This window comes from Dama dama, chromosome 11, assembly GCF_033118175.1.
Source record: "Dama dama isolate Ldn47 chromosome 11, ASM3311817v1, whole genome shotgun sequence".
Lineage (NCBI taxonomy): Eukaryota > Metazoa > Chordata > Mammalia > Artiodactyla > Cervidae > Dama > Dama dama.
Genome location: NC_083691.1, coordinates 308,657 through 323,706, shown reverse-complemented (window position 1 = coordinate 323,706; position 15,050 = coordinate 308,657). Strand labels below are relative to the sequence as shown.

The window sequence follows — 15,050 nt, the reverse complement described above, 5'->3', positions numbered from 1 at the left end:
AGCTTCCAGACCCCAGGCTCCCATGGGCTGTGGGTGCTCAGGGGTCTGCTGCAAGGTCACCAGGAGTCACATGGTTGGCTAGAGGTTATATTCAGTGCTTTTCTGCATCTGTTGAAATCTTTCTGCTCCTGCAGCCTCTCCCGTACTTGCTGGAGTAATACAGAGGGTGATTCCACTTTGTGGGCCATCACACCCAGGTTGTATCTCACACCTCTTACTCGGTGCATCCTAGCTGCGGCGTTCGCCTGCAGGGGCTCACGCGTGCCCCAGCGCGGCCACCGGGCACCGCCCCCCCTGCCTGTGGTCTGTCTCTGGGGTCCCTGTGGTCTGTCTGGTGTCTGGGGTCCCTGTGGTCTATTTCTGGGGTCCCTGTTGGTCTTCGTCCTGCTTACCTGTTGCCGCCTGTTCCTAACTGGTTTTTGTTTGGGTCCCAAACCTGCCTGAAGGGCCTCAGGGCGTAGGCTCCCTCCTCTGGGAGCACGTGATCGCGTTGCAGGGACCGAGCTGCAGCTGCCCCCTCTGAGTCCGGCTCAGCCTCCCCCACGGTGAGCCCAGCCCGGCTGCCCGGCATGCGGCACAGCCAGGACCGCCCCGGGCGGCCTCGCCGGGAGCTCGACCCCCGAGGTTCTCTGCCCGCTGCTGCTTGGACGTCGCCAGCCTGTCTCCGCCTCCGCCTCTGCAGACCAGGCTGCCGGTCTGATTCTCACAGCCCCTGACAGGCGGGCGAGGGGTCGCTGTCGGGAGACGGGAGGAGGGCCGTTCTGGGTGCCCCAGTGGCCCCTGGCAGAGTGACCCTCAGAGGGGCTAGCTGCCCTGCAGGCCCTCCACGTTCACTCTGGGAGGTCTCTTCCTTGCTCCACCCAGCCCGCGTGGCCTCGGGTGTTCCGTCCCGTGACACATTCATTCTGGGCACGTGACAGGGCGGATGCACCCATGGCCCCCGCCACTCCAGCTCAGGCCTGAGATCCCCAGCACTGACTTTCAGAGTGCCCACACCTGCTGGGTGCCTGCGTCCCGAGCGCTGGTGTTCAGAGTGCCTGCACCCACTGGCGGTACCCCCCTGCCCCATCGTCCGAGGCAGCAGGGCACTTTCTGGCCTTGCTATCCGGGTGTTTCCTGGGTCACAACACCTGTCCTCCTGCTGCGGATCTGCCCGTCTCCTTGCTGTTCTGGAACCTTCCAAGCACCCACCCACTTGTCCTCTGCCCGTGTCACCTGACTCCCTGGGTGCCCACACTCAAGCGGGCATGGGCTCTCTCCCCTCATTTGTGCTGCAGGACCAGGTGTGGGTGGTTTTTGATCAGAGAAGCTTTGAAAGAGCAACATGCTCATCTGAAAGGACATGTTTTAAAGGCCCGAGCAATGTTTCTCGCCGGAGGGTCGTGGTGGTTCTTGTGGAGGGAATTTCCAGGACCGGACGCGCAGTCTGGCCTTCAGGATGGGCGGCCGAGCGCCCAGGATGCACCCTGTGGGGAGTGTGGGGGTGTCGGGGCTGGGACTGGGGGCCGGTGGGTGGGCAGAGGAGCCCCTGCTCGTCCCCAAGGAGTCCTGCGTTCCTGGGGGCTGCCCAGGTCCTGCAGACTCAGGCGGGCCTGGCCGCCTCGGGTCCTGGTGTGGATGCTGCGTCCGTGGGGCCCTCGCCGCTGTGGGGCCAGCCCTGCACCCCTTCCTCCCGCACCTGGGACAAGGACCCCTTCTGTGGCCCATTGAGTCTCTCGTTTAGCTCAGGAAGCTTCCTTCCTGCAAGGGTTCCCGTTTCTGGCCTCTGCGGGTAAAGCCACAGGGGAGGGGGAGAATTGGCCCAGTTGCGGCCCCTCCCGCCCCGCTGGGTGGGAGGTCAGAGCCCGCAGACACGGCGGTGCTGGGGGGCCCTGCCCCTCTCCGGGGGGCTCGGGCCGGGGGGCCCTGGCCATATGGCCCTTCCCGGCGCAGCGTCGCTCTGGTGTTTTGGGTTTTTCCAGGGGAAACGTGGCTTTCTCAGGGTTCAGCCGTGAGTCCAGACCTCTTCTCAGGGTCAGGTCAGGCCTGGGTCCTGGCCACTGTCTGTGCCCACGGGGTCACCACCACCCTGAAGGCTGCTGTTGGCTAAGTCCCCTTAGCAGTGACCTGGCAGACCCCACCCTCTGCTCCTCTGACTCCCCGTTCTCTTGTCTCCCTGTCCATCTGTCTCTCTGTCCCTCCATCCGTCTCTCTGTCCCTCCATCCGTCTCTGTGTCCCCCCATCCGTCTCTCTGTCCCCCCCTTCCCTCTCCCTCTGTCCCCCGTCCCTCTACCCCTCTGACCCTGTCCCTCTACCCCTCTGACCCCCATCCCTCTCTCCCTGTGTCCCCCTGTTCCTCTCTCCCCATGTCCCCCAGTCCCTCTCTCCCTCTGTCCTCTGTCCCTCTCCCCCTCTGACCCCCGTCCCTCTTTGTCCCCGTTCCTCTCCCCCTCTGTCCTCCGTCCCTCTCTGTCCCCTGTCCCTCTCCCCCTCTGTCCCCCGTCCCTTTCTCTCCCTCTGTCCCCCGTCCTTCTCTCTCCCTCTGTCCCCCGTCCCTCTCTCCCTCTGTCCCCCGTCCCTCTCTGTCCCCCGTCCCTCTCTCCCCCCTGTCCCCCGTCCCTCTCTCCCCCCTGTCCCCCGTCCCTCTCTGTCCCCCGTCCCTCTCTCCCCCCTGTCCCCCGTCCCTCTCTCCCCCCTGTCCCCCGTCCCTCTCTGTCCCCCGTCCCTCTCTCCCTCTGTCCCCCGTCCCTCTCTGACCCCCGTCCCTCTCTCCCTCTGTCCCCCGTCCCTCTCCCCCTCTGTCCCCCGTCCCTCTCCCCCTCTGTCCCCCATCCCTCTCTCCCTCTGTCCCCCGTCCCTCTCTCCCCCCTGTCTCCCGTCCCTCTCTCCCCCTCTGCCCCCCGTCCCTCTCCCTCTCTGACCCCCGTCCCTCTCTCCCTCTGTCCCCCGTCCCTCTCCCCCTCTGTCCCCCGTCCCTCTCTCCCTCTGTCCCCCGTCCCTCTCTCCCTCTGTCCCCCGTCCCTCTCTCCCCCCTGTCCCCCGTCCCTCTCTCCCCCTCTGTCCCCCGTCCCTCTCTCCCCCTCTGTCCCCCGTCCCTCTCCCTCTCTGACCCCCGTCCCTCTCTCCCCCCTGTCCCCCGTCCCTCTCTCCCCCTCTGTCCCCCGTCCCTCTCCCCCTCTGTCCCCCGTCCCTCTCTCCCCCTGTCCCCCGTCCCTCTCTCCCCCCTGTCCCCCGTCCCTCTCTCCCCCCTGTGCCCCGTCCCTCTCCCCCTCTGTCCCCCGTCCCTCTCCCCCTCTGTCCCCCGTCCCTCTCCCCCTCTGTGCCCCGTCCCTCTCCCCCTCTGTCCCCCGTCCCTCTCCCCCTCTGTCCCCCGTCCCTCTCTCCCTCTGTCCCCCGTCCCTCTCTCCCCCCTGTCCCCCGTACCTCTCTCCCCCCTGTCCCCCGTCCCTCTCCCCCTCTGCCCCCCGTCCCTCTCTCCCCCTGTCCCCCGTCCCTCTCTCCCCCTGTCCCCCGTCCCTCTCTCCCTCTGTCCCCCGTCCCTCTCTCCCCCTCTGTCCCCCGTCCCTCTCCCCCTCTGTCCCCCGTCCCTCTCCCCCTCTGTCCCCCGTCCCTCTCCCCCTCTGTCCCCCGTCCCTCTCCCCCTCTGTCCCCCGTCCCTCTCTCCCCCCTGTCCCCCGTCCCTCTCTCCCCCCTGTGCCCCGTACCTCTCCCCCTCTGACCCCCGTCCCTCTCCCCCTCTGTCCCCCGTCCCTCTCTCCCTCTGTCCCCCGTCCCTCTCTCCCTCTGTCCCCCGTCCCTCTCTCCCCCCTGTCCCCCGTACCTCTCTCCCCCCTGTGCCCCGTCCCTCTCCCCCTCTGTCCCCCGTCCCTATCCCCCTCTGTCCCCCGTCCCTCTCCCCCTCTGTCCCCCGTCCCTCTCCCCCTGTGTCCCCTGTCCCTCTCTCCCTCTGTCCCCCGTCCCTCTCTCCCCCCTGTGCCCCGTACCTCTCCCCCTCTGACCCCCGTACCTCTCCCCCTCTGACCCCCGTCCCTCTCTGTCCCCCGTCCCTATCCCCCTCTGTCCCCCGGCCCTCTCCCCCTCTGTCCCCCGGCCCTCTCCCCCTCTGTCCCCCGTCCCTCTCTCCCCCCTGTGCCCCGTCCCTATCCCCCTCTGTCCCCCGGCCCTCTCCCCCTCTGTCCCCCGTCCCTCTCCCCCTCTGTCCCCCGTCCCTCTCTCCCTCTGTCCCCCGTCCCTCTCTCCCCCCTGTCCCCCGTACCTCTCTCCCCCCTGTGCCCCGTACCTCTCCCCCTCTGTCCCCCGGCCCTCTCCCCCTCTGTCCCCCGGCCCTCTCCCCCTCTGTCCCCCGGCCCTCTCCCCCTCTGTCCCCCGTCCCTCTCCCCCTCTGACCCCCGTCCCTCTCTCCCCCCTGTCCCCCGTCCCTCTGTCCCCCGTCCCTCTCTCCCTCTGTCCCCCGTCCCTCTCTCCCCCTGTCCCCCGTCCCTCTCTCCCTCTGTCCCCCGTCCCTCTCTCCCTCTGTCCCCCGTCCCTCTCCCTCTCTGACCCCCGTCCCCCGTCCCTCTCTCCCCCTGTCCCCCGTCCCTCTCTCCCTCTGTCCCCCGTCCCTCTCTCCCCCTGTCCCCCGTCCCTCTCTCCCTCTGTCCCCCGTCCCTCTCTCCCCCTGTCCCCCGTCCCTCTGTCCCCCGTCCCTCTCTCCCTCTGTCCCCCGTCCCTCTCCCTCTCTGTCCCCCGTCCCTCTCCCTCTCTGACCCCCGTCCCCCGTCCCTCTCTCCCCCTGTCCCCCGTCCCTCTCTCCCCCTGTCCCCCGTCCCTCTCTCCCTCTGTCCCCCCTCCCTCTCCCCCTCTGCCCCCCCTCCCTCTCTCCCTCTGCCCCCCGTCCCTCTCCCCCTCTGCCCCCCGTCCCTCTCTCCCCCTGTCCCCCGTCCCTCTCTCCCCCTGTCCCCCGTCCCTCTCTCCCTCTGTCCCCCGTCCCTCTCTCCCCCTGTCCCCCGTCCCTCTCTCCCTCTGTCCCCCCTCCCTCTCCCCCTCTGCCCCCCGTCCCTCTCTCCCTCTGCCCCCCGTCCCTCTCCCCCTCTGCCCCCCGTCCCTCTCTCCCCCTGTCCCCCGTCCCTCTCTCCCCCTGTCCCCCGTCCCTCTCCCCCTCTGCCCCCCGTCCCTCTCTCCCTCTGCCCCCCGTCCCTCTCCCCCTCTGCCCCCCGTCCCTCTCTCCCCCTGTCCCCCGTCCCTCTCTCCCCCTGTCCCCCGTCCCTCTCTCCCTCTGTCCCCCGTCCCTCTCTCCCCCTGTCCCCCGTCCCTCTGTCCCCCGTCCCTCTCTCCCTCTGTCCCCCGTCCCTCTCTCCCTCTGTCCCCCGTCCCTCTCTCCCCCTGTCCCCCGTCCCTCTCCCCCCCTGTCCCCCGCCCCTCTCCCCCTCTGTCCCCCGTCCCTCTCTCCCTCTGTCCCCCGTCCCTCTCTCCCCCTGTCCCCCGTCCCTCTCTCCCTCTGTCCCCCGTCCCTCTCTCCCTCTGTCCCCCGTCCCTCTCCCTCTCTGACCCCCGTCCCCCGTCCCTCTCTCCCCCTGTCCCCCGTCCCTCTCTCCCTCTGTCCCCCGTCCCTCTCTCCCCCTGTCCCCCGTCCCTCTCTCCCTCTGTCCCCCGTCCCTCTCTCCCCCTGTCCCCCGTCCCTCTGTCCCCCGTCCCTCTCTCCCTCTGTCCCCCGTCCCTCTCCCTCTCTGTCCCCCGTCCCTCTCCCTCTCTGACCCCCGTCCCCCGTCCCTCTCTCCCCCTGTCCCCCGTCCCTCTCTCCCCCTGTCCCCCGTCCCTCTCTCCCTCTGTCCCCCCTCCCTCTCCCCCTCTGCCCCCCCTCCCTCTCTCCCTCTGCCCCCCGTCCCTCTCCCCCTCTGCCCCCCGTCCCTCTCTCCCCCTGTCCCCCGTCCCTCTCTCCCCCTGTCCCCCGTCCCTCTCTCCCTCTGTCCCCCGTCCCTCTCTCCCCCTGTCCCCCGTCCCTCTCTCCCTCTGTCCCCCCTCCCTCTCCCCCTCTGCCCCCCGTCCCTCTCTCCCTCTGCCCCCCGTCCCTCTCCCCCTCTGCCCCCCGTCCCTCTCTCCCCCTGTCCCCCGTCCCTCTCTCCCCCTGTCCCCCGTCCCTCTCCCCCTCTGCCCCCCGTCCCTCTCTCCCTCTGCCCCCCGTCCCTCTCCCCCTCTGCCCCCCGTCCCTCTCTCCCCCTGTCCCCCGTCCCTCTCTCCCCCTGTCCCCCGTCCCTCTCTCCCTCTGTCCCCCGTCCCTCTCTCCCCCTGTCCCCCGTCCCTCTGTCCCCCGTCCCTCTCTCCCTCTGTCCCCCGTCCCTCTCTCCCTCTGTCCCCCGTCCCTCTCTCCCCCTGTCCCCCGTCCCTCTCCCCCCCTGTCCCCCGCCCCTCTCCCCCTCTGTCCCCCGTCCCTCTCTCCCTCTGTCCCCCGTCCCTCTCTCCCCCTGTCCCCCGTCCCTCTCCCCCCCTGTCCCCCGCCCCTCTCCCCCTCTGTCCCCCGTCCCTCTCTCCCTCTGTCCCCCGTCCCTCTCCCCCTCTGTCCCCTGTCCCTCTCCCCCTCCCCCATCCCTCTCTCCCCCTGTCCCCCGTCCCTCTCCCTCTCTGACCCCCGTCCCTCTCTCTCTGACCCCCGTCCCTCTCTCCCCCTGTCCCCCGTCCCTCTCCCCCTCTGTCCCCCGTCCCTCTCTCCCTCTGCCCCCCGTCCCTCTCCCCCTCTGCCCCCCGTACCTCTCTCCCCCTGTCCCCCGTCCCTCTCCCGCTCTGTTCCCCGTCCCTCTCCCCCTCTGTCCCCCATTCCTCTCTCCATCTCCCGTCCATCTGTCCCTCTGCCCTGCTTCTCGGGTGGCGCTCCTTCCCCCTCCATCACCGGGTCCCTGAGGGACTGTGCTGCCTTGTGGTCCTCATGGACCCCGGCACCTCTCTGGGTGCCCACAGCGCCGTCCACGTGAATCCCGGATCTGCGCTCCTTTTCGCCTAGTGGGAGCCCCGGACGGGGGTGGGGCGGGGTGGCGCCCGCGCCTGCCCCGGATGCTGCTCAGTGCGTGTCTCCCCCAGGACGGAGAGCTGTACTGCATCGACGCGCGTTTCTACGGCAACGTCAGCCGCTTCATCAACCACCACTGCGAGCCCAACCTGGTGCCCGTGCGTGTGTTCATGTCCCACCAGGACCTGCGCTTCCCGCGGATCGCCTTCTTCAGCACCCGCCTGATCGAGGCCGGGGAGCAGCTGGGGTAGGTGCCCGGGCGGGCGGCGGGTGGGCAGGAGGCACCGGGGCGGGGCGCAGGCCCAGACCCCGGCTCTCTCTCTGCAGCTTCGACTATGGGCAGCGCTTCTGGGACATCAAGGGCAAGCTGTTCAGCTGCCGCTGCGGCTCCCCCAAGTGCCGGCACTCCGGGGCCGCGCTGGCCCAGCGGCAGGCCGGCGCCCAGGAGGACGGGCTGCCCGACACCAGCTCCTCGCCCGCCGACCCTCTATGAGAGCGCCGTCCGGCGCCCAAGTGGACGCCGTTCGCTGTGGTTTGGGGAAGACGGAGAGGCGTGCAGGAGACCGTCCGGCCTGCCCAGGGCCGCGGGGGGCGGGGCCCGGCTGCGCGGGGACGCCTGGGCTCCTCGCCGGCCTCGCCGTGAGTTTCCGACGGTGGTCTTTCTGCTCCACGTTTCTCGTCTCCCCCCGCGCGCCGTCGCTCCCGGCTCACCGCCGGGCTGGGGGCCGCGTCCTGTCGGCCGGGACTCTCCGTGTGGCCTGCCACGGCCCGCGTGGCCGGTGCTGGCTCCGGGCGGCACAGACCCCGTGCCCACCACCCCTGCGAGGTCAGGGCCGAGCCACTGCTGACTTTGGAAAAAACGTGGGTTTGCTTTTTAAAGAAATCCTATATCTAGTCCTATACACCAGACCTCTCACGTGTTTCTTTCCGAGGGGGCGGTTTGGGGTGCAGGATGGCCACGGCCCCAGAGCACCGCACCTCCTATTGATTTCTAAGCCACATGCTATGATGATGAATAAACTGATTTATTTTCTACCATTATTGGACATTAGGACAAACAAGAAATAAACACAAAAACACAGACAACGGTGCTGATTCTGGTGTGGTTTCTACTCACCATGTGAAAATAAACTATCAACTGTATAAAGAGAACAAAGTGATTTTAGAATAAAATGCAGGAAAAACTTTTTTTAAAATGTTAGTCTTGTAGTGTGAATAAAATTGCCGTCACCTTTTGTGTGATGGCCTGCCAGGTCATATACTTTTTTTTGGCATATACTTTTTTAAACACTGTAATTAGTGCAGTAACAGTGGGTTTTCTGTGCAACTCTTCTAAAACATTCATGATGCAGTCATGTTTATTTTTTCTGTTAAAATGTTTTTGACAGTTCTAAGAGCAGTCTTTTGGCTCAGACCATTTCTTGTTCTGTTTTCAATGAAATCAATAAAAAAAAAAAAAAGAAGTACTTTAAATGAGGCTTTATCATGGTATCATGTTTCAGCTGGTTTCTGCGAGACACCCACGCTTCCTGCAAGTGTCACGCGGTGCTTGTGGTTCCCACGCAGCCCTGGGGACCGGCGGGCAGGCCCAGCCCTGTGCCGCCTCCAAGCAGGTGGGCCTGCAACCCCCTTATCCCTGGAGGAGGATGTGGCCTGTCCCTCCCCAGGCAGCCCTCAGGGGGGTGTGTGTACCTGTGTGTGGGCGTGGGGGCGTCTGTGTGTGTCCAGCGCTCCAGAGGCTGGAAGTGGATCTCCGGACACAGTGACGCTGGAGTTAGACGCGGTGAGGCTGGAGAGGGACGCGGGGAGGCTGGGGACGGACACGGGGAAGCTGGGGACGGCAGAGCTGGGCTTTTCCCCTCCTTATCGGGCAGGCCGGTGTCTACAGAACCTCTGGTCCCAAATCTCACCTTCAAGCTCAGGAAGCAGCTTGAATGCTCTGCCTTTTATACACAGAAGTTACTCAGATAGACTCTTTCGAACATTTGTCCAGAACCTGCATTTTGCAAGCAGTCCAAGCAAGGGTGTTTTCCCTGTGGACGGGGACTGAGGCCCCGTGTCTGGAGCCGGGGGACTGAGCTGAGACTGGTCTGCATGAGAAGCCCTCTCTTCCCTGGGGACTTGCTGCCTTTCTCTCCTGGGGGCACCTGGACCCCAGGAGGGGCTGTGCTGGCCGGAGGGCCTACCTGCAGCTGGACCTCAGGCCGATATCATACCCCGTGTGCCCCTTGGACCAGGCTCCGAGCCCAGGGGCCAGAGGCTTCCACTGGTTCTGTGCTGGGGCAGGGCCAGTGCCCAGACAGCTCTTTGTTGACTTGAGATACAGTCCAGTTGCAAACTTCGGGGTGTAGGGGAGGCCTGTGGCGGGGGTTTCCCCATGGGGCGTTTCGGCAGCGGGTGCCGGGTAGCTGCGTGTGTTCCCTGGTCCTGCGGGGTCTGCACCGCCCCTTGGTGCCCCCACCGCCAAGACGCTCCCCTGAGGGGCTGCCCAGGGTGTGGGGGCAGGCCAGAGGCCTCCTGTGGGGTGGGGGCACTTGGGTAGAGCGTGAGGGTCTCACCTGGCCGCTCACTCTTCAAGGCAGACCTGTCAGTTGCCTGCCTGCCTGGGGGTCCCTGTGCCCCGGCCTGCCCAGCTCTGTGGCTGCCCCTGCCTAGGTCCAGACTGTGGCCTCCTCCACGCTTCCCGACAGCTGCTCCCGTTTCCACTGACGTAGACGGGCAGAAAGGAGGGTTCCGAGCCTCGTCTTTCTCCGCCTGTGCAGTTACCCTCCACCCACACCGCCCTCTAATCGTTGGAGGAAGAGGACCTGAGTGCTGCTGCTTCACTGCTGATAACACTGAACGTCGCATTAATGACAGACGGGCCTTCCCTCCTGTGTGAGTTGCCTTGTAAAATTTAATTGCGTCATTTATATTTCTCTTATTGATTTGTGTGGTCTCCTTATATATTGTAAGGGCTTCTCTGGTAGCTCAGTTGGTAAAGAATCTGCCTGCAATGCAGGAGACCCTGGTTCGATTCCTGGGTCGGGAAGATCCCCTGGAGAAGGGAAAGGCTACCCTCTCCAGTATTCTTGGGCTTCCCTGGTGGCTCAGCTGGTAAGAATTGGCCTGCAGTGCGGGAGATCTGGGTTCAATCCTTGGGTTGGGCAGATCCCCTGGAGAAGGGAAAGGCTACCCACTCTGGTATTGTAGCCTGGAGAATTCCATGGACTGTGTATGGGGTCGCAAAGAGTGGGACATGACTAAGTGACTTTCACTTCACTTTATATATTGTATCCTTTTACTCATGGTGAACTTACATTTTTATATGGTAATATCGCTTGTGATTTCCGATTTTGTACCATATTTAGAAAGACCTTCATCTCCAAACTGCAAAAATATTCTCAGACCTCTCTAGCAGCCCAATGGTTAGGAGCCTGTGTTCCCACTGCAGGGGCATAGGTTCAATCACCCGTCGGAAGATCCTTCATGCCTTGTGGTGTAGCCAAAAAAAAATTATAAAAATATTCTCTAGTACCTGTTCAGTGTTTTATTTGCAAGTTTAACTCTTGAATCCAGGTGGAATTTATTTGGTATGTGTTGTGAAAAATCTTAAATATGAATATGGAGGAATAATCTTCCGAGGTGGCTCGGGGGTAAAGAACCTGCGCGCCAGTGCGGGAGACCTGAGTTTGATCCCTAGGTCAGGAAGATGCCCTGAAGAAGGGAATGGCAACCCACTCCAGTGTTCTTGCTTGGAGAATTCCATGGGCAGAGGAGCCTGGCGGGCTGCAGTCCATGGGGTCACAGAGGGTCAGACTGAGCAGTTCACACACTTAACCTCTGCACAGTGAGGCGCGTGGCTCTTCCGTGTACAACCGAGCAGGCTTTGACCCACGCCTTTGCCCAGGTGACCTCTCCTGTGGAGGTGTAGGCCGTTTGCATCCCCGAGAAACGCACCCCCCCACCCCCCGCCTCCGTCCTCCCCAGCTGGTCCCGCCTCTGAGACGCAGTCCCTGTTCTAAACCTCACATCTGCGGACTGGCAGGGTGCTCTGTCAAGCTTCTCTGCTCAGCTGTTTTCCGTTCACTTTCATAAAGCTCTGGCTCATGTGTCGTCTTCCTCCTGAGGCGCACCCTCAGTGGGAATCACCAAGCTTGTTTGTCCCGCCACCTGTGCTGTTTGCATCTGGGGGCTTTTGTCACTACAGCCACTGCGAGCATCCTTGTGCCTCCTGCATCTCAGGTGCGTCTGAAAGTGGGCTTGTTGGCGCGGCCTGAGTGTTGGTCTTTGTCGGCCTGTCCTGGAGGCCCTCACTGTGGCTTTGACTGGCATCTGCTGACTTGTGAGGCTGGGCACTTTCCAGAAGCTTGTTGCCTCCTGCGTGTCTTGTTTGCCAAGTGTCTGTTAAGCCTTGTGTATGTTTTTGATTGGCCTGTGTATCCATTGAGTGTAGGAGTTATTTATAGGCCCGCTAGAAGTCCTTTGTCACATTGTTGCTGTTTAGTTGCTCAGTCCTGTCTGACTCTTTTGTGACCCCCTGGACTGCTCCTCTGTCCATGGAATTTCCCAGAGTAGAATATTAGAATGGATTGCCATTTCCTTCTCCAGGAGATCTTCCTGAACCAGGGATTGAATCCAGGTCTCCTGCATTGGCAGGCAGATTCTTTACCACTGTGCCACCTGGGAAACCTCTTGATTTAAACTTAAAGTCTTTATTGGGATACAGTTGACATATCAGAAAATGCACCCATTTTAAGTGTTTCTTGAAAGTGAGTTGCTCAGTCATGTCTGACTCTTTGTGACCCTGTGGACTGTAGCCTGCCAGGCTCCTCTGTCCATGGGGATCTACCCAACCCAGGGATCGAACCCAGGTCTCCCACACTGCAGGTGAGGTTACCGTCTGAGCCACCAGGGAAGCCCAGGAATACTGGAGTGGGTAGCCTATCCCTTCTCTAGGGAATCTTCCTACCCAGGAATTGAACTGGGGTCTCCTGCATTGCCAGCAGATTCTTTGTCAGCTGGGCTGGCAGGGAAGCCCTGCATGTTCCATGAGTTTTAGCAGTGTCTGTGCCTGCGTGACCGTGTCCATGACCAGGGCATGGTGACTGTTGCCTCAGGCTTCCCTGCTGCCCCTGCATGGTCCACCCGCCTGCCCTGGGGCACTGACCTGCCCTGACACTTCAGACCAACATCTCCTGCTCTAGACCTTTTTATAATTGGAATCTTGCACCGCGGATTCCATTGTATCTATATTCCTTGGCTTAATGTGTACTTTAAAATTTTGAAACCATCTCAAATTTATGGAGAACTGCAAGCATAATACAGTGTTTCTGTATTATAAAACATAATACAGTGTTTTCTCTCTGAGTCATCAGGAAACAGATTTCCTCCTCCTCGATGCCCCAGCACCGCCAGCACCCGGATGGTGACCCTCAGGCCCTGGGCGGCCCCTGCCTGTTCAGCCGCCATTCTGTGTGGCTGTCGCATCTCCTGTCATTTTAGCCAGAGCAGGCCCATCAGCCTATTTTCATGGACTTGACCATGAAGAGGATGGATTGGTGCTCTTGTCGAAAGTCCTCAGTCTGTTCCTGTCTCCTCGGGGCCGGGTTTGAGGCTGCGTCTTGGCAGGGACGTGTCAGACATGGTACTGGGTCCTGGTGTGGCCTCCCAGGTGGCCCACAAGTTGGGTTTGGTCCACTTATTGATATGCAAGCTTGAGATCATTGGCCTGAGATTCAGCCTTCCCCACAGCTTCGGTTTTCTTGTTGTAATTCATAAATACTTTGTGGGAGAAAGATCCCATCCTTCATCAGACTTTCCGGTTACTCCTGGGGGTACACACTCACGAGTTGTACGACATCCAGCGGGTTACAGTCCGTCAGTCATTATTCAGTAGCTGAAATGTCAAAGGTTGGACGTGGTGACACCCTCTCAAGATTTCTTGTTTCTCGCTGAGCACATCTCACTTTATGGCATGAGATGTCCCCGGCTCGCTGGTACCTTCCCTGCCCCCATCCGATTCGGCTGGTTTTCTAAAACTTCAGCCTGCCCTTTCGCTGTTTTCTGCTTGTCTAGTCCTCTGTTTGTGCCTTTCCCTGTTTGCAGGCTGTCTTTTGGTTGAGTATGTTCTGTGATCTGCCCTGCCCGCTCCGTTGGCTGGTTAGCGCGACCCTTCTTGTCCCCGTCTCCCACTGGCTCCTCTGGGGTTCCCTCTCAGGTGACTGCAGCCTGCTCTCCGGCGGGGTCACCCAGGCCGCCGCCCATGTGAGGGCTTTCCTTCCAGTGGGACAGGCCCGCTTGCCCAGCTGTCGTTCACTGTAGGCCCTAGAGTTTATGCCCCAAGGTGCTGTTTTTGCTCTACTAGCCAATTGCTGTCATTATTCTTAGTTTGTACCTTGTCTACTCATTCTCTCACTGGTTTCTTTTTTGTAATTGCTTTATGGAAATACAAGTACATACCATGCTGTACGCTTTACAGTTTCCCACCTAGTGGGTTTTAGCGTGTTCATGGTAGCATGCAGCGTCGTCACAGTATTAACCCTGTCATTGCCCAGGAAGAACCCCGGCCCCTGCTGCTCCAGCCCCAGCCCCCTTACAGCAGAGCACCCCCGCGTTCATCTCCCACCTATTACAGCACTGCTGTCCGTATTCATTTCCTGTTTCCACATGCTGCAGTCACCCACTGCACGGTTAAATTACAAGTAAGATTAAGAAAATTACAGTTCTGTGCTTTTGCTAAATTTGTTCCTTCTCTGACTCTCATCATGTAGATTTGACCTTCTAGTTAATTCTATTTTTCTTATCTCTGAAGAATTTCGTTTATTTTATTGCACAAAGATTTGTTGTTCAGTCACTCGGTCATATCTGACTTTTTGTGACCCTATGGACTGCAGCGTGCCAGGCCTCCCTGTCTATCACCAATTCCCAGAGCTTACCCAAACTCATGTCCATCGAGTTGGTGATGCCGTCCAACCACCTCATCCTCTGTCATCCCCTTCTCCTCCTGCCTTCAGTCTGTCCCAGCATCAGGTTCTTTTCCAATGAGTCAGCTCATCAAATCGGGTGGCCAAAGTACTGGAGATGCAGCTTCAGTATCAGTCTTTCCCATGAATATTCAGAGTTGATTTCCTTTAGGATGGACTGGTTTCGTCTCCTTGCTGTCCAAGGGACTCTCAAGAGTCTTCTCCAGCATCGAAGTTCAAAAGCATCAGTTCTTTGGCGCTCAGCCTTCTTTATGGTCCAACTCTCACATCCATAAATGACCACTGGAAAAACCGTAGCCTTGACTATATGGACCTTTGTCCACAAAGTAATGTCTCTGCTTTTGAATACACCGTCTAAAGTTGTCATAGCTTTTTTCCCAAGGAGCAAGCGTCTTAAAATTTTATGGCTGCAATCACCATCTGCTGTGATTTTGGAGTCCAAGAAAATAAAGTCTGTCACTTTTTTCATTGTTTTGCCATCTATTTCCCATGAAGTGATGGGACTGGATGCCATGATCTTAGTTTTCTGAATGTTGAGCTTTAAGTCAGCTTCTTCACTCTTCTCTTTCACTTTCATCAAGAGACTCTTTAGTTCTTCTTCACTTTCTGCCATAAGGGTGGTGTCACCTGCATATCTGAGGTTATTGATATTTCTCCCGGCAATCTTGATTCCAGCTTGTGCTTCATCCAGCCCAGTGTTTCTCATGATGTACTCTGCATATAAGTTAAATAAGCAGGGTAACAATATATAGCCTTTATGTACTCCTTTCCCTATTTGGAACCAGTCTGTTGTTCCATGTCCAGTTCTAACTGTTGCTTCCTGACGTGCATATAGGTGGCAGGTTTCTCAGGAGGCAGGTCAGGTGGTCTGGTATTCCCATCTCTTGAAGAATTTTCCACAGTTTGTTGTGATCCACACAGTCAAAGGCTTTAGTATAGTCAATGAAGCAGTAGTAGATGTTTTTCTGGAACTCTCTTACATTTTCTATGACCCAACGAATGTTGACAATTTGATCTCTGGTTCCTCTGCCTTTTCTAAATCCAGTTTGTACATCTGGAAGTTCTCAGTTCACATACTGCTGAAACCTAGCTGGAAAGATTTTGAGCATTACCTTGCTAAATTGTG

General features: G+C 60.5%; 1 protein-coding gene across 11 annotated transcripts in view; it reads left to right on the top strand.

Annotated features, from left to right (window-relative positions):
- Nucleotides 1–8,432, top strand: part of EHMT1 (euchromatic histone lysine methyltransferase 1) — a 112,932-nt gene extending 104,500 nt beyond the window's left edge. For all 11 annotated transcript variants that reach the window (XM_061154055.1, XM_061154057.1, XM_061154061.1 and 8 more), the window contains 2 exons: nt 7,031–7,206; nt 7,287–8,432. In XM_061154055.1, the coding sequence (XP_061010038.1) occupies nt 7,031–7,206; nt 7,287–7,452 (342 nt within the window). In that variant the 3' untranslated portion in view covers nt 7,453–8,432. The remainder of the gene's footprint in view (nt 1–7,030; nt 7,207–7,286) is intronic.
- The last annotated feature ends 6,618 nt before the right edge of the window (nt 8,433–15,050 follow it).